The sequence below is a fragment of the Convolutriloba macropyga genome, chromosome 8, assembly GCF_964194025.1.
Source record: "Convolutriloba macropyga chromosome 8, txConMacr16.3, whole genome shotgun sequence".
Taxonomy (NCBI): Eukaryota; Metazoa; Xenacoelomorpha; order Acoela; family Convolutidae; genus Convolutriloba; species Convolutriloba macropyga.
This window is the reverse complement of record NC_134475.1, coordinates 29,045,705-29,070,102: the sequence shown is the minus strand read 5'-3', so window position 1 is coordinate 29,070,102 and position 24,398 is coordinate 29,045,705. Positions and strand designations below refer to the sequence as shown.

The 24,398-nt window shown below is 37.0% G+C and overlaps 1 protein-coding gene across 1 annotated transcript in view; it reads left to right on the top strand.

Annotated features, from left to right (window-relative positions):
• Positions 1 to 23,786, top strand: part of LOC142344654 (prelamin-A/C-like) — a 48,829-nt gene extending 25,043 nt beyond the window's left edge. Inside the window, exons 10-14 of the mRNA XM_075396479.1 lie at positions 1,549 to 1,759; positions 9,249 to 9,353; positions 14,036 to 14,158; positions 14,762 to 14,818; positions 22,445 to 23,786. Coding sequence (XP_075252594.1) covers positions 1,549 to 1,759; positions 9,249 to 9,353; positions 14,036 to 14,158; positions 14,762 to 14,818; positions 22,445 to 22,486 — 538 coding nt within the window. The 3' untranslated portion in view covers positions 22,487 to 23,786. The remainder of the gene's footprint in view (positions 1 to 1,548; positions 1,760 to 9,248; positions 9,354 to 14,035; positions 14,159 to 14,761; positions 14,819 to 22,444) is intronic.
• Positions 23,787 to 24,398: the final 612 nt, after the last annotated feature.

Genomic DNA, 24,398 nt, shown 5'->3' with positions numbered 1-24,398 from the left:
CTCATAGCTGTCTTTAGTAGTCCTTCGAGTGCTTAGAGTGGTAATGCTGCTGGTAAGGACTTCATTTAACGTTAAAAAGTCAAAAGTGGTGCATGTCCAAAGTTTTAAGCCCAAAGTTGTTCAATTTTTCACGTTTATTCGTCATTTTTGTTTTGTTTGATCAGTCTTAAATTTGACACTTATCAATGATTACGGTCTTTTGCAAGACATAGTTGCTTTTTATGACCATTTTGTGAGCTGTCGGTTTTGGTACTGCAAACATAAACACGCAGTTTCTCTAGCGCAGTTGACAGGGCAATAGAATGGTTTTCAACATTTTTTTATCACATTTTTGCATTTTTTGATGAAAATTGAAATTATTCAAATAATTGAAATTTTCAGACAATTATACTTCTCCAATTTTATTGATCGTTATGGGCCAGTAAAAATTTTAGGCCTGAAATTGGGCTTCTGGATAGTTTCCGGAGAAAATGAAACAGAAAATTTTTTGTACATGTGGCGAAATGCAACGTTGCACATTCAGTTTCTACAGTCTCCCTTAGTTGTCACCACTACTCAGACCAATGCAACTATTGGACTGTTATCTAATCAATTATTTTAAATGTGAGTGTCTTCTGTCCTTAATTTTTGCTTGACGCTTAATATTCTGACTTCTTGATGGACTTTTTCACACTTCATTTTTGTGGGATCTAAGTGGCTCTCGCTCTGAAATAAAGTCCGTTTAAAGGGTTTATGAGCGAAAGGAAATCGAAGCCTTTGGAGCTGAGCGGTTGTCAGCCGACTTGGAAGTCCGGGTTCTAACCTCAGTGGGGAACTTTTTTTGCATCCATAAAACATTTCGGATCTCCGTTTGTGCCCCCCCCCCCCCCCCCCCCCCCAGTACGTTATGCGCCCCCAGCTATACAGCACTTGCTATTAAATAGTAAATGTTATGTAAAAATATGGCACGTGCGTCTGGGGGTGCAAATAATATGCACTCACGAAGCGGGGGGGGGGGGGGGTCAAATAATATGCACTCATAAGCGGGGGGGGGGGCACAAACGGAAAAGATCCAAGATTTCAAGCTACGCCCCCCCCCCCCCCCCGTTTGTCGTTCGAGAACAATTCATCCGACGTTAGTCGGTTTGTTATTCTATTAATGACTTTTGTTTTTAGTTTGTAGCAATTACATTAGTCGTGGGCTCACTTTTCATGCAATTTTCCGCTAGACCAATTTTTGTCTGATTTTTTGACTTTGTCTCAAAAACGGGATAAACAGGTAGCGCTCGGAGGGCATTAAGTGGCTGAGCTTCTCTCTTAGAGCCTTACGCTTCATTGCTCTCTTAGAATGCGATATACCAAAACTGTTTTGAGGAGACAATTTCATGGTGTGAAGGACGGTTCTTAATCTAAATTTGAACATCCTTTGTCATCTCCCCCCAACACACCCCGGCCACTCTAGTCCACCTGACAATTTGGAGCCCCTCTCCTCCAGGCTTCCCAAACCTACCCCTCACTCCTTGATCCCCTCGGCTTGGCCCCATCCCATCGCATGATGCGTGATTCTAGAATGAACATCGGTGGACCCGCTGGTCCTGGCAACAAGAGAGGGCGAACAGAGTTGGACGAGGACAATACTCAGAGAACGAAGAGACGTCGAGTGAAGACTGATGAATTCTTCACTTCTGAAGTGATGCAGTCTACCAAACTCATAGGACTGGAGATCATTGAGTCTGATCCTAGAGGACACTTAGTTGCAGTCCAAAACCACACAACACAGGTTCGTTTTACATTAGAGTCGAAATCTTGCATCACTTGTCTCGGCTAATTGCATATAAAAATTTTTGTTGCATTAAATTATGAACTCTGAATTTTTATTAATAGCCGCGAAGTGATAGCGGCTATTATTAGGGACATTGTGGTTTTTTTACGACTCGAAGAAGAGTAAGATTTTTTTTTTACCGGAAGTACTATTTGTTCAGGCGGCGTTTTGACCTAATAGTGAAAGTGAGTAAAATTACCGTGTGAACTAACTTTTTCTGAGCGAGAGAAGTTTTATTGCTCATGCGTTGCGTTCAGTGAATGACTTTTGGACTTTGGAAAATTTTTGAGAGATTGGCGCATGTAGATGATAGTTTTTAGCCGTGTTTTCGTCAATTTGGCCCATTTTTTGGTAACTTGGTTTTTTGGAGTAAATTTTGATCGATGACGCATGAATATGCAACCATCTGGAATTAATAGCACAATGTTTCTCACAGCTTAATATTGCGTTTGAAATGCAAAATTGGCCCATATTTCTCAATTTTTTGTCAATTTTTTGCTATTTTCTTCATTAATTTCATTTTTTGCTCCTTGAGCGGACTTTTTTTAAAACCAAATTGGTAAATATGTCAACGTATTTTTGCTAATTCCTGATTTGGTTGCCTCTTTTTGATGTGAGGTGTTTTTAATTGCTCTTGAACGAAGTGTGACAATTGTAAATGTGTGTCTTTTTTGCAAATATTTTGCTTCGCAATTTTGCGCTTTTCTTCTAGAACATTCTTTGACTTCTTTTCACGCTTTCGTTCTTCATTTTTGAGTGCTCCGAAGTAAAGCGTGCTGCTAATATTAAATCGATTGCAGAGGTAAGTGATTCGTAGCGCAGTGGTTAGTGAGTGTGGTTGTGGATCGGGAGGTCAGTGGTTCGAATCCCGCGCAGGAGGGGTTTTTCTGCACCCATAAAGAAAAAATGATCTAGGCACCTGAATTAAATTGCCTCGCCTGTCGTTCAAGAGCAATACTTCGGACATTTGTTGGTTTATGTTTGTTTATAGCTGCGAAGCTGTAAGCTGAGCGTAGCTATATTGCTGTGCTCTTGGTTTTTTTTTGTTTTGTCGTCTGACGCTTTTTTTCGTTTTACATTTGTTCACACAGCAAAGCTGAAAAAGTCTAATTTTCTGTATGACTTCTTCCTCTCACTAACGGCATTTGCGCGCGTGACGTTATTTCTCACTCGCTTTAGCGAAAGTTTTTAGATTATTTGCGTGATTAGATTTTGATCATACGTGACTTACTTCACTCAATAAAATGACTTTTGCACTTTAAAACTTAAGTTTAATTTGAATTTGTTTAAGGTCAAAGGAACTCCTATGTGCAGTAAAGGTCCCTAATAAGAGGCGTCTGTGGAATGAATTTTAACAAGTTTTAGTAATTTATCGCTTAATGCTTTAGCCTAGTTTTTTTGAGCGGCGTCGATTTTTTTTTCAATTTAGATCTGTTTCTATCTCATATGGCACGCAGGTCTATTCTTTCGCAGCTGTTCCGGCAATCTGACGGCTATGTTTAATAAAATTGTACACATACTAATCCGATTGTGGCGGTTTTTCGTTTGTACTTTGAGTTTATTTACCTAAAAAGTCTTTTGGTGAACCATCGGTGTTATTGGTTTCGTTTTATTGCTAACTGAATTGGTTTTGCGATAACTATTTAAATTTCAGTGAACATTTTTATCATATTTTTAACTTTTTAATTTGTTTTACTGTTTCGCAATTGAGCTGTTTTTACTTCTTACTGCGACAGGAAAATGACTATAAACGGTTCGTCAACTTCAACTTCAAATGCTTAATAAAAAACCTATACGTTTTTACCTCAAATTTTCTATTTTTCAATTAAATTTTCCATTTTAGTTTTTTGATTTTTCAGAAATTGCAAATGTCTTTTTCATATTTTATGTTTTCTGCGCATTCTAGCTTGTTTCTGTCTAATATTCTCCTAAGACCTACAGTTTTATTCTTCCTGCCTTTATTAATTTGGAAATTATTGATTTGAACTAATAAATTTTGTCGTTTTCCGATGAATTTATTAAAGTTTTTTGTTTGAAATTGATTTTATTTTACATAATATGGCACTGAGGTTTTGCCAGCTTCACTCTCCAACATTTTGAACAACATTATTTTTCGGCGAATTTTCAGCTGGCTTGGTTTTGGTAACATAGAAATTTTTGTGTTGAATTATTGTTCTGTCTCTTTGGTCTTTTTCATGATTAATTTTGATTTGATTAATATTTTGGTCATTGTTTAGTTTTACCGCGTTCTTGGTGATTTGAAGCGACAGCTAATATTCAGTTAAAGCGACAAAGTTTATTTAGTTACCAATTGATTACTGGTTTTATATTGTAATATATGTGTAATATATACATCTCTTGCAGTATTGAAATTTGTCTTCCAAAATTTTGGGAGCCTTACATGGCTAGACTTTTGCTGCTCTCGTATTTTGATGGTTAATAGTCGCCTCAGTTTCTCAGCCTGCTTTTATAGCGCTCATATTTTTTACTTAGTCGAACTGAAATTTTTCGCTTTACCTCAGTTCACAGTTTATGCAACATGTTGACTTCTACAATCTTGTTCAACCAATCTTTTTGACTTCTCTACGCAAGTTTCACTCTTCGCTCATTCGGCTTAAAGTATTTTTAGACAGCAGTTGCGCACCACATAAGCTCAAAATGAACAGGTCATTATAAAAAAAACGAAATCGGAGATGGAAACGGGATAAACTCATAAAGCCCAGTTTTAGATGCCCATTACTCGAAATTTGTTCTTATTAATAGCCGGGAAGCGATAGCGGCTATTATTGGGGACATCGCGGTTTTTTTTTAATTTGTCGTCTCCATCGATGATTCTTACGACCTGACTTCTTGGAATTGACTTCTTGGAATTGACTTCAGTGACTTCTATTGCTTTGCAATTAAAATTTGTGTGCGTGACGTTATTTCTGCTTTTAGGTCAATTGCGTGACTTACCTCACTCAAAAAAATGACTTCTGAACGCACTTATGGAACTTTACATTTTATGAACATTTTTTTATTAAAGATCAATAGTGTGCATCTAAGTAGTTGCAAACTTATATGCCCTAATTCTTGATTATTAGTCTTGAGTTTTTAATTTCGAATATCAATTTTGAAAAAGCTCTCCTTATAGACCTATGTGTCATAAAATTAACAGTCCGAATCTAACCTTAAAAGTTTAGTGGTCTATTAAAGGACTGCTGGTCTATCTTATTTCTTTAGTTGTTTCAATTCATGGAAGGCCACATTCGTCTATCGCGGCTATTTTCCGGCAATCTGCCGGCTATGTTAAGTCATTGTTACCATCTCTAATGTTTTTTGGTATTGATACCAGCTCCTATATTGTCTTTTTATGAAACGGGAGTACTTTAAACTACAAAATGACATCAAAATAAATTGCACTTTAAATTGCGTTTTCCTACAAAATGTTCATTTTTTTCTTTCAACCCCAATTGTGGTTATGGGAATCAATGGCGGCTATTTTCCGGCAATCCGTCGGGTACATTGCGTACAACAAGTTTGGCTCGTTTTATTTATAGTTGTAATGTAATTTTTCTCCCTCGATGATTCTTGCGACCTGACTTCTTGCAATTGACTTTTTCAATTTCAGTGATTTCTACTGCTTTGCGGTTAAACTTTGTTTGCGCGGCGTCACTCAAAAAATGACAATTTTAGGAACATTTAATATTTCAAGGTCAATAGTGTGCATCTAAGTAGTGCCAAACGTATATGCCATAATTCTTGAGCATTGGAGTCGTGAGTTTTTAATTTCGAATGTTGATTCTGAAAAAGCTCTTAGGGCTTTTTCCTTACAGAGCTTATGTGTCTCATAAAAATGACAGTCCGAATCTAGCCAAAAAGTTCAGTGGTCTATGAAAGGACTGGTTGTCAATCTGTTTAACTTATTAATTATTGTAAACGTGTCTTTTTATGCAAAATTTTTGCTTGACAGTTTTGATGTTTCGAGTGACTGTTACACCCTTGACTTTTTGCGTTTCGCGTGATCTAAAATTCTCTTAATCACGATTTCAAGGAGCTTAACTCAATTGGCGGCAATTTAATACTAAAAGTCAAATGAAAAGTGCGCCGAAACTGGCGCCATTTTTCACTTTCAATCTTAATAGTGGTATATGTTAACCTCTAATGTGGTTATTTGAAGTCCACTGTTGAACTTCTTAGTCCCATTTAGGCTCCGCCCAACTGAAGCAGGCTGCAATTGATTGGAGCTCCCACTAGTCGTTCAAGAGCAATTCTTTCGACGTTTAGTCGGTTATGTTTTCTTTAGTTTCAATTCATGGAAGGCCACAAGCGCCTATCGCGGCTATTTTTCGGCAAACTGACGGCTATGTTTGTGACTTATTTTCTCGTTGTTTTTCTTGAGGATATTAGTTTCCACGAAAAAGTTGCAGAAATGATGAAGTCAGTTAGAATAATAATAATAATAATAATAATAATAATAATAATAATAATAATGTCATAATAATAATAATGACTACTCTCGTTTTAAACTTAGAGGCATGCGGTAGTTGTATCGCATGCTACGAGCAACGTTGCTATTCAAAGCGCTATCAATGAATCATTGATCAGTTTGTTATCGCAACTTCCTTGTTCCGGCCCCACCTTCCTTAGGGGGGGAAACTATATGCTCAGCTTGTTTTTTTGTCAGTTTCCATCGTAAAGAGTTGCGAATGGTATAACCAGAAAGTCCATCCGAAAGGGTAGAATATGGAACGAAAAAGTTTTTATATTTTTGTTTTTGCGAGGAGTTATTAAGGTTTAAATTTGTGGACAGCAGACTAATTTCCGTTGTTTTCGTTCACATTTTCCGTTATTTTTGCTCAAATTCTCATCAACTTTGCTACAATGTGTTAAAATTGTTACCGATATTGTTATTAATTTCATCTCTAAAGAGCATGGGGGCTGTTGAACTGTTTAATCTTACTTTTTGACTAATTTTTGTGACAATTCGGCCTTTGTAATAACAAATGGCAGCAAATATTTATCTTAGAGCACTATGTCCAAATTTGCCTGACGTACGGACCTAAAAAACTGGTGGAACAAGTTTGTATGCTCAGATGAGGATTTGGCTTCTTGAAAGGGCTGTAGAAATACATTTTTGCCGGCTTTTCGCTATTTTAAATCTGAATTTATCTGAAATTCATCAATTTTTTTGCGATGTACTAAAATTTGTTGCCAGATTTTGTTGTGAATTGCGCTATGAATTGGATCAGCTACGTATTTTCTGTAGCTATAGCAAGGCTACTTTTGATCTCTCTCCTCGTAGATTTTTCGAATCAAAGAGGACTCCGATTGTATTGGGGCGTTGTTTTCTTTAATAGTCTTCGCGCATTGTTTTTTTTTTCATGTTAATTACAGGCAAGTAAGATTTCATATCGAGGTTCAATTTTTGACAGGTGCGATTTACGTTTAGATAAGGCCCAATGAACATAAGTATCATGAGTTTTCTGGAAGCTCGTGATTTTTATTACGGCGCGACGCCCGCTAATGCCAGCATCTCTAAGCCCCAGCTGGCTACTACCGAAGCCAACCGCTCGCCGGTCTTTGAGGGCAATTCACGCGACCTTAGTCGGATATGTTTATTGAAATTGCTTGTTTCCCCAAATATCATTGATGTTTTGAATTTGCCCTTTTCTTTTCGTCAACTTGTAATTTAGTCTCATTAATAAAAGGTCCCACTCTCTTTCTTCTGAAGCAGAGAATAATCTCAATGTTTGTGGTTGTTTCTGTTGTCTGTTCAATTAGTCCTTTTAAAAAGAGGCCCCACTGATGTTCAACTGCGGCCCTAGTGGATCTTGTCGGTTAATTGCTTTTGGATTTAATCGCTTCACCACTAGTTATTGTAAATTCTCTGAGAATGCCTGTATTTGTTGATATTTTTTAGCCTTAAGACATTCTCACTAATGATAGCTCCCATGGCCTTCCTAAGGAGCTTCATATGATTTTATCTAGCATCCTTTAGTTGTAAGCTTATGGTTGTTTTGACTTCTGAGATTAATGTTTCACAGAACATCAATGGATTTTTGAACTATTTCACTTTTTCTGTATGTCGACTGGTTACCTAGTCTTGTTAAGGACAGGGCCCATTTGCGTTGTGAAGAGCAAAAAACTTGTTTAGTTTTGTTTTTTTTATGATTATATTCCGCCATTCTTACTAAAAAATAGTTTATGGTTGTTATTAACGTTTGTTTATGTTAATTTTGTTTAATTGCTCTTGAACGAAGTTCTTAGCAATTATTGTGAACGTGTGTGTTTTTATGCAAAATTTTCGCTTGACCGTTTTGACTTTTCGAGTGACTTTTACGCCCTTGACTTTTTGCGTTTCGCGTGATCTAAAATTCCCTCTCAATCACAATTTCAAGCAGCTGAACTCAATTGGCGGCAATTTAATACTAGAAGTCAGATGAAAAGTGCGCCGAAACTGGTGCCATTTTTACTTTAAATCTTAATAGTGGTATATGTTAACCTCTAATGTGGTTTTTTGAAGCCCGCTATTGAACTTCTTAGTCCCATTTAGGCTTCCCCCCCCCCCCGCCCCCCGACTGAAGCAGGCTGCAATTCAATAGAGCTCCCACTAGTCGTTCGAGAGCAATTCTTCCGACGTTTAGTCGGTTATGTTTTTATTTAGTTGTTAATAGCCGCCTCATCTTCTCAGCCGGCTATTATAGCGCTCCTATTTTTTTTTTTTACTTCGTCGAATAAAAAAATTTTTCGCTTTACCTCATTTTGCCGCTTTTTCAATATTTTGCGTGATATCTTTTTGACTTCTCTAGACTAGTTTCTCTCTTCTCTCATTCTGCTAAAAGTGATTTTGAACATCAGTTGCTCAGCAAAGCAATTCAAAATGAACAGAGTCAGTATAAAAAATTGAAGTCAGAAGTAGAAACGGGATAAACCCATAAAGCCCAATTTTAGATGCCCGCTATTTGAACGTCGTTACTATAAGTCTTAGTTACCATCTCTAATGCTTATTGGTATTGATAGTAGCCCATGTAGCCTCTCTCTAAGAAACAGAAGTACGTTATCTTCAACTACGAAATGCCATCAAAATAAATCGGACTTAAAAAATGTTTTTGTACAAAAATCTTTTTTTTTCAATATCTTCTATTCTTTCAATCCCAATCGTGCTTATTGGAATCAACGGCGGCTATTTTCCGGCAATCTGCCGGGTATGTTTTGTCTTGTCTCCTGGTCTCATTAATGGCTATTTTCATTGGCCTTTTTAATGCGGCAATATTTATTTTAATGGTTTAAGTTTAACGATTTGCTTTTACTCGTACGCCAAGTTAGGGAAGTTTTTGGTAATTTCTAACTTTTCTTCATTTGTTAGACAATTATGTGAAAAATGTAGATGAGCGGTGCTTGATTATGAAAGCATGTTTAGATATAGTCAGCGCCATTTAGTGAGAATACTCACGTTGTGTTTCAGGAGATAGATCTTGAGAAGTACGAATTACGTCGTCTCATGGGAGAGGAGGTTGTCCGCTTCTTCTTCCCAGCTGGAATTGTACTACAACCCAAGGCTGTCACACTCGTAAGCACTTGACTCTCATATACCGTGTTGTCTCGAGTTTTGTGTGCCCTGCGCGATTGAAGGTCTGTCTAAAGGGCCATAAAACAGGCGGAAACTAATTGATGGTCAAGAATGAAAAAAATATTAGTGTATGTTTTGCAAAGCACATTAAATAATCCTATCCTAGAGTTTGCAACTAACTTTGAGGGAAAGCTCGAGCTCTTATCGTCATCAATTTGCGCGCTTAATTTTGATTCTATGACATGCTTTACATAACAATAAAAACTTGTCAATGTGCAACCATACTAAGTAAGGGGTTTTGTTTTTTGTTTTCCCCTTTTTCACTCAGTACAAAGCTATGATAAATTTAAGCGCTCTATGCTTAAAAGATGTAGCGATTTCAAAAATTGCAACAATTCTACAATAGCTATTTCTGCAATTCGACAATTTTTCTCAAACAGAAGTTTCCACGATTCACTCGAAGCTAGTCGGAAACTAAATCACTTAAGTCGGATACTAAATCAATTAGTTTGCTTTTTACTTTGGTACAATAAAGGGCAGCATTTATCGAATAATTTTTTCTACTGCTAGTTTACATGCGCTGCAAATTGATCTTTGGGTAAGGTTTTGGTTTTTGTCAACCGGTGGCTGCTGAATCAAGAAAAACATTTTTTTGTTCAGTTTTCACCTTTTTTGAAGCCTTTTTTAAATAAAATTACCAAGTTATTTTCTGATGGCTCTCAATCAAAGTTGTAGAAATTATTAATTGCTCTAAATTAAGTGTGTTGCAATTATATTAGTCATGCGGTCTTTCATATGCAATTTTTCTCTTGACCGGATTTTTCGTCTCACTCTTTTTACATTTTGTCATCAAAAACGAGATAAACATGTAACGCCCGGAGTTCTTTGACCCTTACGGCTTACTAGACTCTTACGTATGTGAATCACTAAAACTTTACTTTTCTTTACTGATTCGCCTTTCTCCCCCCCCCCCCCCCGCACCACCACCACCACCACTTGACCCCCACCCACCGTCACAGCCCCCCAATCTCCAACCCTGCACATCGTTTCACTCGTAACCCAGCGTATTCAACACTCCTTCACCCCATGTGCTCGCCCCACGCACCTTCAATTAAAGTGAAGCTAGCCTCTCAAAACCTTAGCTAGCTACTGACAAAGTCAACTGCTCGCCAGTCGTTTGTGAGCAATTCCAGACGTTTGTCGGATGTTATTAATGCTTTTGATATTTTTCAATGCAATTTTTTATAATGACTTTTCGTCTGATAGTTTTCTTTTGTTTGACCGTTTGTCCACAAAAACAGCGATAAACAGGTAAAGCCTGGAGGGCATTAAGTCCCTGGTGTCATTTTTCAATAAAATGACCCTCCTCCCCCACCACCCAGTTCAGTTGTGATTTAAGATAGACCCCCACCCTCAATAGCTGTGTATTTACAATAACGGGGGACACATTTCGAGGGGGTATAGTGGGAAAGACCCAGTCGCTGTGAGGGGTTCTCTTGAACTTTTCTAGTCTCTAAGTGGTAAATCTGCCGAGGTTACTGAGAAATTATAAATTACCAAGTTATTTTCTGATGGCTCTTAATCAAATTTTGTAGAAATTATTGCTCTCAAATTAATTGTGTAGCAATTTTATTAGTCATGCGGTCTTTTATATGCAATTTTTCTCTTGACCGATTTTTCGTCTCACTCTTTTTACATTTTGTCATCGAAAACGGGATAAACATATAACGCCCGGAGTTCTTTGACCCTTACGGCTTACTAGACTCTTACGTATGTGATTCACTAAGACTTTTACTTTTCTTTATTGATTCGCCTTTCTTCCCCCCCCCCCCCCCCACCACCACCACCACCACCACTTGACTTCCACCCACCGCCACAGCCCCCAATCTCCAACCCTGCACATCGTTTCACTCGTAACCCATCGTATTTAACCCCTTCACCCCGTGCGCCCGCCCCACACACCTTCAATTAAAGTGAAGCTAGCTTCTCAAAACCGTAGCTTGCTACTGACAAAGTCAACGTCTCGCCAGTCGTTTGTGAGCAATTCCAGACGTTTGTCGGATGTTATTAATGCTTTTGATATTTTTCAATGCAATTTTTTGTAATAATGAGTTTTCGTCTGATAGTTTTCTTTTGTTTGACCGTTTGTCCACAAAAACAGCGATAAACAGGTAAAGCCTGCAGGGCAATAAGTCCCTGGTGTCATTTTTATTTAAAATGACCCCCTCCCCCACCCCCAGTTTAGTTGTGATTGAACTCCCCCCACCCTCAATAGCTGTTTATTTACAATAAGGGGGGACACATTTCGAGGGGGTATAGTGGGAAAGACCCAGTCGCTGTGAGGGGTTCTCTTGAACTTTTCTAGTGTCTAAGTGTAAAATTTACCGAGGTTACTGAGAAGTTATAAGTGATGGTGGACTTTTTCGCGCCTCTTCGCCCCAACTCTCCTCTTTCCATCCCTACGCTCGACCTATCTGAAACCGCCCCACTCCGCTCAACCCCCATGGACCCTCTCTTTCTATTTTAAGCCGGCTACTGACGAAACTAACCACTGGACAGTTTAAGAGTAATTCGATCGACGCTAGTCGGTTATTATTTAGAGCTGGGAAACTGGAGAATTTTAAAGCGCCATTACTGAGTGGAATAAAACTTTTATTTGATTATCAACCGTTCAGCAAGCCTAAGTCATAGAAAGAAGGAAGCAAGGGAATATACTTTTCAATGGTCCCATATTGATCAATTTTAAGGTTTTCCGTCTTATCTAACAGTTTTTCACTATTCTGAAACCACTTTAAAAATTGCTATTTTCGGATTTTGACCCCTCTTCTGTAGTTTTTTGTTGATCTGTCACTTAATCTTCTTAATGATGTTTCATTGGTCACCTAATAGGCGTATTCGAGTTTATTTAGTTTCAGGCCAAAACTGCCGGTTTTAACGACTTTAACACAACTTGTGTTCAAAATTTTTTACTAATTTTCTTGTCGGATTTTGAGACTTCTTGTTGGTTTTGTAGTTCTCTCGCTTAGACTCAATTATGACAGGTCTATGTGCTCTCAAATCAAATCTTAATATGTTAAATAGTTTTCATTCATATCCGACGGTTTTCACGACTTGACACGGCTTGCGTTCAAAATTTTTTTTTTTGTGATTTTCTTTTGGATTTTGACAGTTTTTTTAAAAAAAATTGTTTTGTACATTAATTTGTCATGTCGGTTAGTCTCATTATTGATAGGTCTTGCTTGCTCTCCAATTTGGCATAAGGGAGTCTATTGAATGGTTTAAGTTTAATGCTAATAATTCAATTGCAGTTGTATTCGACATTTTTTAATTTGAAGCAAACTTTTTATTGTTAACTGCATTTGTTTTGTGTTCCCGCAGTTAATTTCGTTGGAAATTTTATATGCTTTCTACTGATAGATAGTGCAGTTGATGTTGACGAATTTAAATTTTATGTGCCTGTTTTATTGGTTTCGATGCTACTTCTTTTCAATGAAATTCGTAAAATCCTTTTAGCCAAATGTCGATTTTGATGTTTTTTTTGGGAATAAAACTTCGATAACACTTATAAATAAATGAAATGAGTTTGTTTCATCGATTTTTGTTTTCTTTTGTGGACGTCTTTGTATTTGGTTTGTGTTATCGCTAGCTGTCCTTTTAGGGTGGCTGTTAGCGTTATCTTCAGTTGCTTCAATTCTTTGAACTGTATTCCAGGACTGGTCCTGCTATGTTTTTCGTCTTCCAGATGACGTCACGAATTCATTCACGCAATTTCAACTGCTATTTCATTTTTTGCGCTTCGTGGAGCGAGTTGTTTTTTCATTTACGTGATTAATAGCCTCCGTCAGCCTCTCAGTGCCTCTTGTTTAGGGGCTCTCCTTTTTTTAAACCGCATTACCTTTCTATCACGTTTTTCGTTTCACAGGAGTCACAATTTTCACGCTTGACTTCGGACTTACTTCTATCACTGTTTCAACTGAATGGATTTTATATTATTTTACGCATTGAATTACGCAATGTGGTGAATGCGGTCAATGTCAAAAGAGCAAAGTCAAAAGAAACGGGATAAACCGATAAAGCCCGGTCATTAAGTCATAGTGGATTAGGCTATCAAAGTTCTTTAGAGCGATTTCTAGCTGACATAAAGCTTAATGAGCATACCTATTCAAGCCTAATTGATTTCAGTTTAGAAGCTGAGTTAAGTATAGTTTTAGAATCTAACTGAAACTGCACACCGATTTAGAACATATTTTTAAACTTATGAAAAAGGAAAAAGTTCTGTCTTTTTTCTGTTTCAATCCTGATGTGCGTCAAGCGCGTCAACGGTGGCTTTTTTCCGGCATTCTGCCCGCTATGTTTGATTTTTGGTCACATTTGACGTACCTCATTCTCAAAAGTTACTTTCATCATTAGCAAAATGACTTTTCTTTACTTAAATTCAAGGAAATAAGTTCAATTGAGTATGTGTCACTAATTGAAGGTTATTTTCGAACAGCAACAATTTAAACAGATTCTGAATAAAAAAATAGCATCTTAACTGTTAATAATTTTTCGCTGCTTTTCTTATCTTTTTGAAAAGCTGATAGAACTGCTGATAGAAGCTATTGCGGCAGTTTTCTGGCAGTTATCTGCCAGCTACCTTGTTTAAACTCGAGATTTCTAAACTAGATGTGTGCTCTCTTTAGGTGCACAGTATGAAATCGCCCGGAGGGTACACAGAGCTACCAGAGAGCATTGTGGCTGAGAACATGCGTCAGTGGCCTGTGGGAGACGAGTACACCACATACCTATACAACCCCGAGGGACAGGTCAGTCCAATCGCCGTATGAAACTACTTCTACCGTCTGAGTTCCGTAACGTCTGCGAATGGTGTCCAATTACTTAAGAATTTACGGTTAACAGATGCTCTCAGTAATGACTTTTTTCTGCCTGAGTTGCAATTATTAGCCGGGATATTTTTGCTGAAAGCCTCGTTGATGAAAGTTTTTTAAGGAAGCGTGAAACATACCTTGACTTTGCCTGAATAATCTCTAGCCGTGCAAAACATTGTGTGGTGACACACCGCACCGTATTGTAATGAGGAAAACGGCGATTAGGTCAGTTTCATAATTAAGATTCTGTCAAAAAGTGTTAGAAGAAGGGAGAGAGATTGATGCGAGCAGATAAATGTACTGCAATTAAATGTTATGAACGATTATCTTCTGAGGTCCATGAACAAGAAAAAAATGAAACGTAACTTGACAATCACCGAGTTCTCTGATAAACAGCTTGTTGTTCAGTTTGAGCATATCTTTCAGACTGAAAAAAATGGGTGTTACCATTAGTTTTGTTTAGCAGGTTCTCTGCGTTGAATAAGTATTGCTGAAGTTAGTTTTGCTGAAATTTGCTTTTTACCATCCATTCTGTTTCAGGAGGTCGCAGCTAGACACTGTAGACGCCGCGTCACTCACGAAGAACACATTGACTTGGTCAGTACAAGTATAGCCATCTCAACTACATGCCTTGCGCTTGCGCTCTATTTTGACAATCTTAAAATTTAAAAAGTACCTGAAAAAAGCGATTGTGCTTGAATATTCGTACAAAATCAGCCTTTGCAGACCTCGAAATCACTTGAAGTCCCTTGCATTAATCACGTGCGCCATCAATTCACTGACCTTACTCGTAGAGAATCGGAACCAACCTAAAAATAAACCTTGTTAATAGCCGCCGTCGGCCTCTCAACGGTTATTATTCAGGCGCTCCCCTTTTTCTACAAATCAAAGAATTTGAATTGTATTAGGGCGCTGTCTTGTTTTACTACTCGAAGAGGAGTATTGGTGGAGCGTCGTTTTCGATCGGTAATTTGGTTGGAGTGTATTTGAAACAGGAAGTGAAACGCGTGAAAAATTGTTTAGGTCAAACTCCATTTTTTCTGTCAAAGATGTTTGTATCGCTTACCCAAACTAGTAATAGTGTGTATGAGAGCTTTTTGACCATCTGAATCAAAAAATGATGTTTTAGGTTCAATTTTAAGCTTTTTTAAAACCATTTTGCCATGTTGTACGCTTTATTAGCAGTTCTTGTTTTCTGCTTCACATTTTTAATTGCTCTCGAACGAAGTTTGTAGCAATTATATTAGCCCTGTCGGTCTTTTTTAATGCGATTTTTCGCCTGACCAATTTTTCGTCTGAAGCATTTGACTTTCATCCTCAAAAACGGGATAAACAGGTAGCGCCCAGCGGGCATTAAAGTTCATTAGAGGCACTTAGCCGTGTTTAGTAGTCCTTAAGTGCTTAATGTGCTGAATCTACTAGGAATACCGTGGTTTAAGGTCAAAAGGTCATTTTTAGGAGTTTTCGAGCCTAAAATGTTGCTAATTTTTTAATAGCCGCACAGCGATAGCTGGGGCTATTATTGGCCTTCTCCTGGTTTTCGTCGTCATGATTTTTGTTACGACCATATGACGTCACAGCCACTTTTTGTTCATTCGTTCATGCAATTTCAACTGAATTGCATGTGTGACGTCATTTTTCGCTCTTAGTGGGGCGAGTTTTTTTCATGTGCGTTATTAATTGCTCTCAAACGAAGTTTGTAGCAATTATATTAGTCCTGTTGGTCTTTTTTTTTATGCGATTTTTCGCTTGACCGATTTTTCGTCTGACGCTTTTGACTTTTCGTCCTCAAAAACTGGATAAACAGGTAGCGCCCAGCGGGCAATAAGTGCTCTTAGAGCCTTTCAGCTCTGTTTCAGCTCAAACTGTTTTGCAGACTTATACTTATGGTGTGAAGGGCGGTTCTGAGAGGTTGAGACCCCCCCCCCGTTGGCCCCCATCCCCACCGCGCTGTTGCCCACCCCCCACCCCAACCCAGTGTTGCCCCCATCAGCCCCCAGTGCACCCCCCCCCCCCTGACTAGCTACTGACGAAGCCAGCCGGTCGTTTGAGAGCAATTCGCCAGACGTTAGTCGGTTATGTTTAAATTTTTGGTCACACTTGACTTACCTCACTCTCAAAAATGACTTCCTCACATTGAAATTGACTTTTATTTACTTTAATTCAAAGAGATAAGGTCAAATGGTTGTGTGGGACTCCAAATGAAGGTTATTTGAGATCAGCTAATGGAGGCAGGAATAACTTATACAGATTTTTAATCAAAGTATAACAGATCAGCCTTCAATGAAAAGACGAGTTTTTTGGTCTGTCTTTTTTACTGTTTCTTTTAGACTGCCGATCTACGAATCTGTTGCGGCTATTTTCTGGCAATCTGCCAGCTATGTTTGTGGTTTTGTCATTTTTCTGATTTTTTTGTTGGAGCAGGACATAAGTACTTTTTATGTGACCATTTTAAGAGCTGTAGGTTTTTGTACTCCAAACAAAACACGCAAATTTATACTAATTTTACAGTTTTTTTCCAGGTTTCTGAAAATTTATCATTTTTTAGTTTTTTTCAGCCCTAGGCGTCAGGGAACCCCTCTAGGGTTTTATATTAGGTTACTTCATTGTTTCTAGTTGTAATGAAATGGTTTTTAACATCAAGAATATTGGCAATTTTTTGATAAAACTTAAGTTTTAAGTATTTTGGATTGAAAATTTTTGTCATGTTTTAGGTTTCTCCAGCCTATAGAGCCAAGGAACCTCCTCTTGGGTTTGATTATAGGTTACTGCATATTTTCCAGATAAAATGAAATGTTTTTCAAGATTTTAACATTTCGAATTTTAGCAGTTTCTTCAATTTTCTGACATTTTTGGTCATTATTCAAATTTCTTCAGCATCAGAAAACCTCCATTATGATTTGATGAATTACTTGAAAATTTTAATGGCCAGGGAATATCTTTCAACTTTTTAATTTCACAATTATTTGCAATTTGTTGGTAAAACTTGTAATTAATTTCATTTTTTGAATTTTTTGTCATGTTCTAGTTTCCTCCAGCCTCAAGAGCCAATGAGCCTCCTCTAGGGCTCCATAATAGGTTACTGCATAATTTTTAGATGTAATGGAATGTTTTTCATGATTTTACAATCACAAATTTAGGCAATTCTTTTTAAAGGTTTTTGAATTGCTTTTTACCTCCTCCAAGGTTTGATGATAAGTTGCTGCATAGTTTTTAGAGTTAATGGAATGGTAATCAATGTTTTAATGGATCGAGTTTTAGCAATTTTTCGATAAAATTTATTTTCAAATTTCCGGAAGTTTATCATCATGTTCAAAGTTTATGGATCTTTATGAGTCAGTGAAACTATTAATGGATTGAAATGGGAAAATGGGTAGTCTTTTGAGACAATGAAATGGTTCTGAAGATTTAAATGTCATGACTTTTGGCAAGATTTTTTTCAAATTTGAATTTTGTAATTTTGTTCTTTTCTGAGTTTAACGATCATTACTGGCCAACAAAACTTTGAAGCCTTGAAGATGGGTTACATGAAAGAACTGCAGAGAAGAAATAGTTTGTAACCTATTTTTCACTTCGATATCTGGGAATTTATTTTTTAAATTTTGCACTTTTCAGTTTTTTCTGTATGATTTAATTACTAACAAGGATAGACAACTAGAAGTTGCATAGTCGAATCTCATCATGGAAAATATTCCGAGCTCTCTCTGTCGGAGTGGGTTTCTTTCTGTCTCTTTCTCGTTTCTCGTTCACGTTCTTTCTCTCTCTCTCTCTTTAACTCTTTCGTTGATGCCGCACTTCAGCTGCTTTTATGTGGCGTGATGTCGCCATCTATTGCTCTCATTAACGCTTATTTATAGTAGAAATGCTTTGGCAGTTCTTAAAAGATGATCCCTCGCCCCCACATCAACCCCTTAATCTCCACCCCTGCATATCGTTCAGGCCGTAAGGTCACCGTGCCGCCAAAGATCCCCCTCCAACTGTTACGCCCCCACTTCTGCCCCCAACCCCACCCCCGCTGATTACCCTCTATTAGCCCCCCGTCAACCCCCTTCCCACGCTGCGCTCACCTCGACTCTGCAATTATGATAAAGCTAAACTCACAACCGTGGCTAACTACTGACGGAGCTAACCGCTTGGCGGTCGTTTGAGAGCAGTTCGGCCGAAGCTAGTGGATTGTATATAGCATTTGTGGAGTTTTGTGGTTAAAATAAGCTGCTCTATTGGTTTTAGTTGGCTCTCAATATAATTGTTTCAGTATGAGATGTAATAAGTTAATTTTCAGTTGTTTTTTTAAAGATTATTCAGTAAATTTAATTACTCTCAAAGTTTGTAGCAATTATTTTAGTCCTTTCGGTCTTTTTTATGCAATTTTTCGCTTGACAGATTTTTTGTCTGACCCATTGACTTTCGTCTTCAGAAACGGGATAAAGAGGTAGTGCCTAGAGGTCACTAAACCGTGGCTAGCTGCGGACGGTGGCAACCGCTCGCCGGTCGTTTGAGAACAATTCGGCTGAAGTTAGTGGATTGTTTATAGCATTTGTGGCTTTTTGTGGTTAAAATAAGCTGCTCTATTGGTTTTAGTTGGCTTTCAATATAATTGTTTCAATATGAGATGTAATAAGTTGATTTTCAGTTGTTTTTTCTAAAGATAATTCAGTAAATTTATTTACTCTCGAAATTTGTAGCGTTATATTAGTCGTTTCTGTCTTTTTTATGCGATTTTTGCTTGACAGATTTTTTGTCTGACCCATTTGACTTTTCGACCTCAAAAACGGGATAAACAGGTTGCGCCAGTGGTCATTAAGAGCTCTTAGAGCCTTTCAGCTCTGTTTTAGCTCAAACTCTTTTGGAGACCTATACTTATGGTGTGAAGGGCGGTTCTTAAGGTTGAAGAGCCGTCCACTGTTAACCCCCACCCCACTATTGCCCCCCCTATAAAATCACTCGAACAACCGCTAGCTAAAAACACGCAAATTTATACTATTTTGCACAATTCTTTTTCATTTTTATCAGCCCTAGGTGTCAAAGAACTTCCTCCAGGTTTTAATAATAGTGGTAATGGAATGGTTTCAACATTTTAACATACGAATTTCAGCGTTGTTTTGACAAAACGTTGTTTTTCAATTATTTGGACATTTATTTTTCCTTATTCAGGTCTTTCCAGACCCAGGGCCAGAAAACCTCCTAGGGTTTTCATAACAAGTTACTGATAATTTTTTATTGGCCATGGAATAGTCTGTTAACTATTTATTGTCTTAAATTTTGGCAATTTTCTGATAAAGTTTGCTTTTCCAGTTTTTTTGAAAATTTTTGCCGTTTTTTTATTTTTCAGCCTCAAAAACCAAGGAACTTTTTTAGGGTTTGAAAATGGGTTGCTGTATAATTTCTAGATGTAATGGAATGTCTTGCAAGATTTTGACATCACGAATTTAGCATTTTTTAAATTTTGACATTTTCAGTTTTTTGACATTTATATAGTCATTATTCAGGTATTTTGAGCCTCAAGGGTCAGAAAACCTCGTTAGGTTTTGATAATTGCTGGAAAATTTTTACTGGTCATTGATTAATTTTCAACTTTATTATTACATGTTTCAGCTATTTTTTAAACTTGCAATATTTTGAAATTTTTTGTCATGTTTTTTGTTTTCTCTTGCCCCAGGAAGCAAGGAACTTCCTGTAGGGTTTAATAATATGTTACTTCATAGTTTATAGATGTAATGCACTGTTTTTCAAGATTTTAAGATTTTCACGAATGTAAGCCGTTTTTTGAAATTATTTGCAATTTTTTGTTTTTGGATTTTTGAATATTTTTATGACTCCAGTCTTAGTAATTTTTAAATTTGAATTTTTTTTTCAAATTGGCGGAAAATTTTTATCATGTTTTAAGGGCATGGATCTTTGAGTCATTAATCTATTTCAGGTTTGACACCGGGATACTGGATAGTCTCTTCAGACACCGAAATGGTTCTTAAGATATTAATATCTTGAATTTTTGCATGATTTTGTTAAAATTTGCAATGGTTTCAAAAATTTTTCAATGTGTCGTTTTCTGAGGTTAACGACCATTACTGGCCAACGAAAACTTTCAAGTCATTGAGATGGGTTAATTGACAGAATTTTCGAGACAATGAAATGTTATTGGATTTTTTATTGCGAAGTTGAAGACTTTTTTAATTTTGCCTTTTTTGTTTTTCTGTATGATTTATTTACTAACAAGGCTAGAGAACTAGAAGTTGCAATGTCGAATCCCATCGTGGAAAGTTTTCCCATCTTTTTCTCTGTCGGTTAGGGTTTCTTTCCTTCTCTTTCTCGTTCACGTTTTATCTCTCTCTCTCTCTCTCTCTCTCTCTTTGTTGATGCTGCACTTCAAATGCTGTTATCTGCCGTAATATCATCATCTCTGATTCTCATTAACAATGAGTTATAGTAGAAATGTTTTAATCATAATTGAACTAATAGGCACTTTTTTGGTAATCATTGTTGATTGCTCTCAAAAGCATTATTTAGCAATTTTTTTATCCTGTTTGTCTCTTTTATGCTTTTTTCTCACACCTTACGCCCCTTCAACTAATCTAAAGTCAGCCTCACTAAACTGTGTCTAGCTACTGACGAAGCCAACCGCTCGCCGGTCGTTTGAGAGCAATTTGCCCAAAGTTGGTTGGTTATTTTTTGCTCATTTTAAATTTTTCGGTGGTGTTTCTTGTTCTATCTTTGGTTGGAGCTATTTTTATAGCTTTTGCGTCTAAAAGGTGCCGTTGAAAGTCAGTGAGGTCACTTGTCACTGAAATGTATAAATTGTTCGAGTTTTTTTCTTTGTATTTTTTGTTCTTTAATAAGTTTTTGCCTGAACAGAAGCAGTAACAAAGGTTTATTTGCCAAAAACCTGATGGGAAATAGCGTTTTGGCTTTTTCTGGATAATTCTGTTCAAATGTTTTGTCGAAAGTTTTACATTCGTCTTTTCTTTTCCTTTCCTCGGTTTTCTGCATATGCACTATTTTGTCGCTTTTTCAGCGAATTGGCAGTCGTTTATTTAATAAGAACCAACTGTGTCGTAAGGTTTTTGCCAGTAGTTGTTTTGGAGCCGCATTCGTAATGATTTTTTTTATGAGATTCTTTATCAGTTTCTGTTGTCAGTTACATTTCCCTTGTTAATTTGCCTGTTACTGTTACAAATTGATTGGCTTAATTAATTTTGAGGTTCCTTATATTAGTAATGGTAGTCAATTTTCCGCGACGAGTCCTTTCCGGAAATCTTTGGGCTATTTGTTTTGATCTGTTCACACATTTTTATGATTTTTGAAGTCAAATTTGAGTGACAATTTTGGTCACGCCAAAACAGGAAGTGGAGCGAATAAGCGAGTGGTTTTGCGGCGTGAAATGTTTTCGCTCTAATTTTGAAGTAGAGTGAGAAAATGGTGTTTGAACGAAAATTTGCTTTCTCGCTAGTGAAATTTGTTCACATGCAGCACTTTGACATGATTTTTTTTATTTTTTGGTTGTGATTTGTTTTTCTAAATGGTTTTCGTATTCTAATCATTGTCCATTTCTCGGTCCAGTCTTTTGTTATTTAGTCAATGAAAATTCTTTTAATTGTATGTCAGGACTTGTCTCGCTATGTTTTTTTTTCTCTTTACCTGTTGATCACGTTTTTCTTTGTACATATGTCACACGATTTTCACGCTGACTTACTCACTTTTTCAAACTGAATGGATTTTAATTGTTTTTTCACGTATTGAAATACGTAATGTTGTGAATACGATCAAAGTCAAAAGAGCAAAGTTGAAAGAAAAGGGTTAAACATATTCAGCCCGGTAATTGTCATAATGCATTAGGTTGTCAAATTTCATTAAGGCGAGTGCTAGCTGGCATTAGTTTTTTTGCTGAATAGCCTTCAGTTTATAAGCTGAATTAAGTGTAATTTTAAAAATTAACCGAATATGCAGAATTTACACGCCAAATAAAATCACTTTGAAACTATGTCAATTTCTATCTCTTAATTTTTTTTATTTTTCTGTTTCAATCCCAATGTGCGTCAAGCGGGTCAACGGCGGCTTTTTTCCGGCAATTTGCTGGCTATGATTTAGACTTGTATTGTAATGACTGGGAATTCAAAACAGTTCAGAAATGGAAGTGAAATGAAAGTATTGTTTATCCGTCATAAAACATTTTGACCAAAGTCATCGGCAGTAGTTTCAATATCCACAATCTTCAACCTGTTTTAGGATCACGTCAGCACGAATCAGGAGAAGTGTGTCATTTCATGAGATCAATTTTCAAAAGAAGGGCAAACAGCTACAAAAAGTCTGATAAACAACAGAAAACACACAAAAAAACAAAAGCGCAATTAAAATGAGAACTAAACTTTGAAACTTCAAGTGCCTTAATGAAAACAAAGACTTGTTATGTTCTGAATGAGAAACTAATGTAACCACTTCAAATGTCTTTCATTTCCATATTCGTTGTTGAGCACTACGCATTAATAGAAAAAAACCACTGTTACAGTACAAAATCGCTAGTCGATGAAGTATCTTGAACTATTATAATTGTAATCCCATTCACTATTTACCATTGCTTTATTTTGTGCATTTTCGTGCCAATTTTCTACAAGTTTCTAACCACATACACGTTTATATATTTATTTGTTTGCATTGACGTGGTATGTTATGCAATGCTTTCTCCTTAGTTATTCGACATCTCTGTCGTTCATTTCTGTGCTCTGAAACTGTATGCTAATCTCGGGTCGCTAGCTTATCATAATTCAAATTTGGTGAATCTTAGTAATCATACAATGTCATGCATGATTTTGAATTACTAAGTAATTTTTCATGAAGCCTATTCAGGAATGAACCAGCCGGTATTAACCAATAACTAGTTTCTGAAAATCACATAGCTATAAATATTTCTTTGAATCATTCTTTGAAAAATCATTCTTTGAATCGTACCTAGAGTAAAAGATGGTAATACGATCAAGGTTATTGATATGTTATCGTATCTTGTATGATGTCTAAGCAGCATGATTGCTAATAAATATCAAACAAAAACTTCGCCTTCTGGGTTCTTGCCTGACAGAGCTAATGTGAAAATATTGCCTTGAAAAGCGCTGCTGCATGACAAACAAATAATTGCATAAATTTGAAAAAAGTGTCTTTGCACGCTGGATTTCGATGAGTTCACGGATTTGAAATTTTGGCTGATGTAGTTATTTGAAAATAGTCTTTTCCTTGTGCTATAATAGTCTTGTCAATCATTCATTCTCAATCCATTAACCATTCATATTTGTTTCTATCTACTGGGTGCTTTTGAACAACTATGAAGCCATACAGGTAATTTGACCGCTTGTTAATTGGTCGGGTTGTCTGTGCTGCTAACTGATGCTAACAAATTTCTCAAAATTTGTGTTGAAATGCTGTAAATTTATGAAGACTTCTTTTTGATTTGTGAAGTTTGTTTACTATGTATTAAAAAGTGAGAGTAAAAACTGATGGGAAAATTGTGAAATTACTACTCTTACTATGATGTCTGTATGTCCTGTATTTTGTGCCAACAATTCATTTTTCTTTGAGACGCTGGTTTTAATCAATAGCGGACCTGAAAACAAAATTAAGGAAAGTCATAAGACTTTCTGTGCGGAGCTTGTTTCAATTTATTAAGATGACGAATAGTGAATTTCGGAAGATAATTGCTGATATGGTCCTTCACATTGAAAAAATTGCTGGCCTGTTCCATTTCGTGACCTTAATTATTATCCATTTCGCGTCCCCAGATTGTTAAAGTGGACGATCTTCAAACATGAACTGTTCTGGCAATTTGAATCCCACACACGCGCGCGCACGAGCACTCACATGCAAACGCGCACACGAACGCGCGCACGCACGCAGACATACGGACACAGACACACGGACACATGCACACACACACACACGAAGTTACACACACACACACACACACACACACACACAGTTGCACACACACACTTACACAAACACACACTTACACACACATTCAGACACACACGCACACACTAACACACACACACACACTTGCACACATACACACACTTACACACGCACACACACACTTGCACACACACATTTACACACACACACACGCTCACACAAACACACACACACACACTTACACACACACTTACGCACACACACACTTACACACACAGAC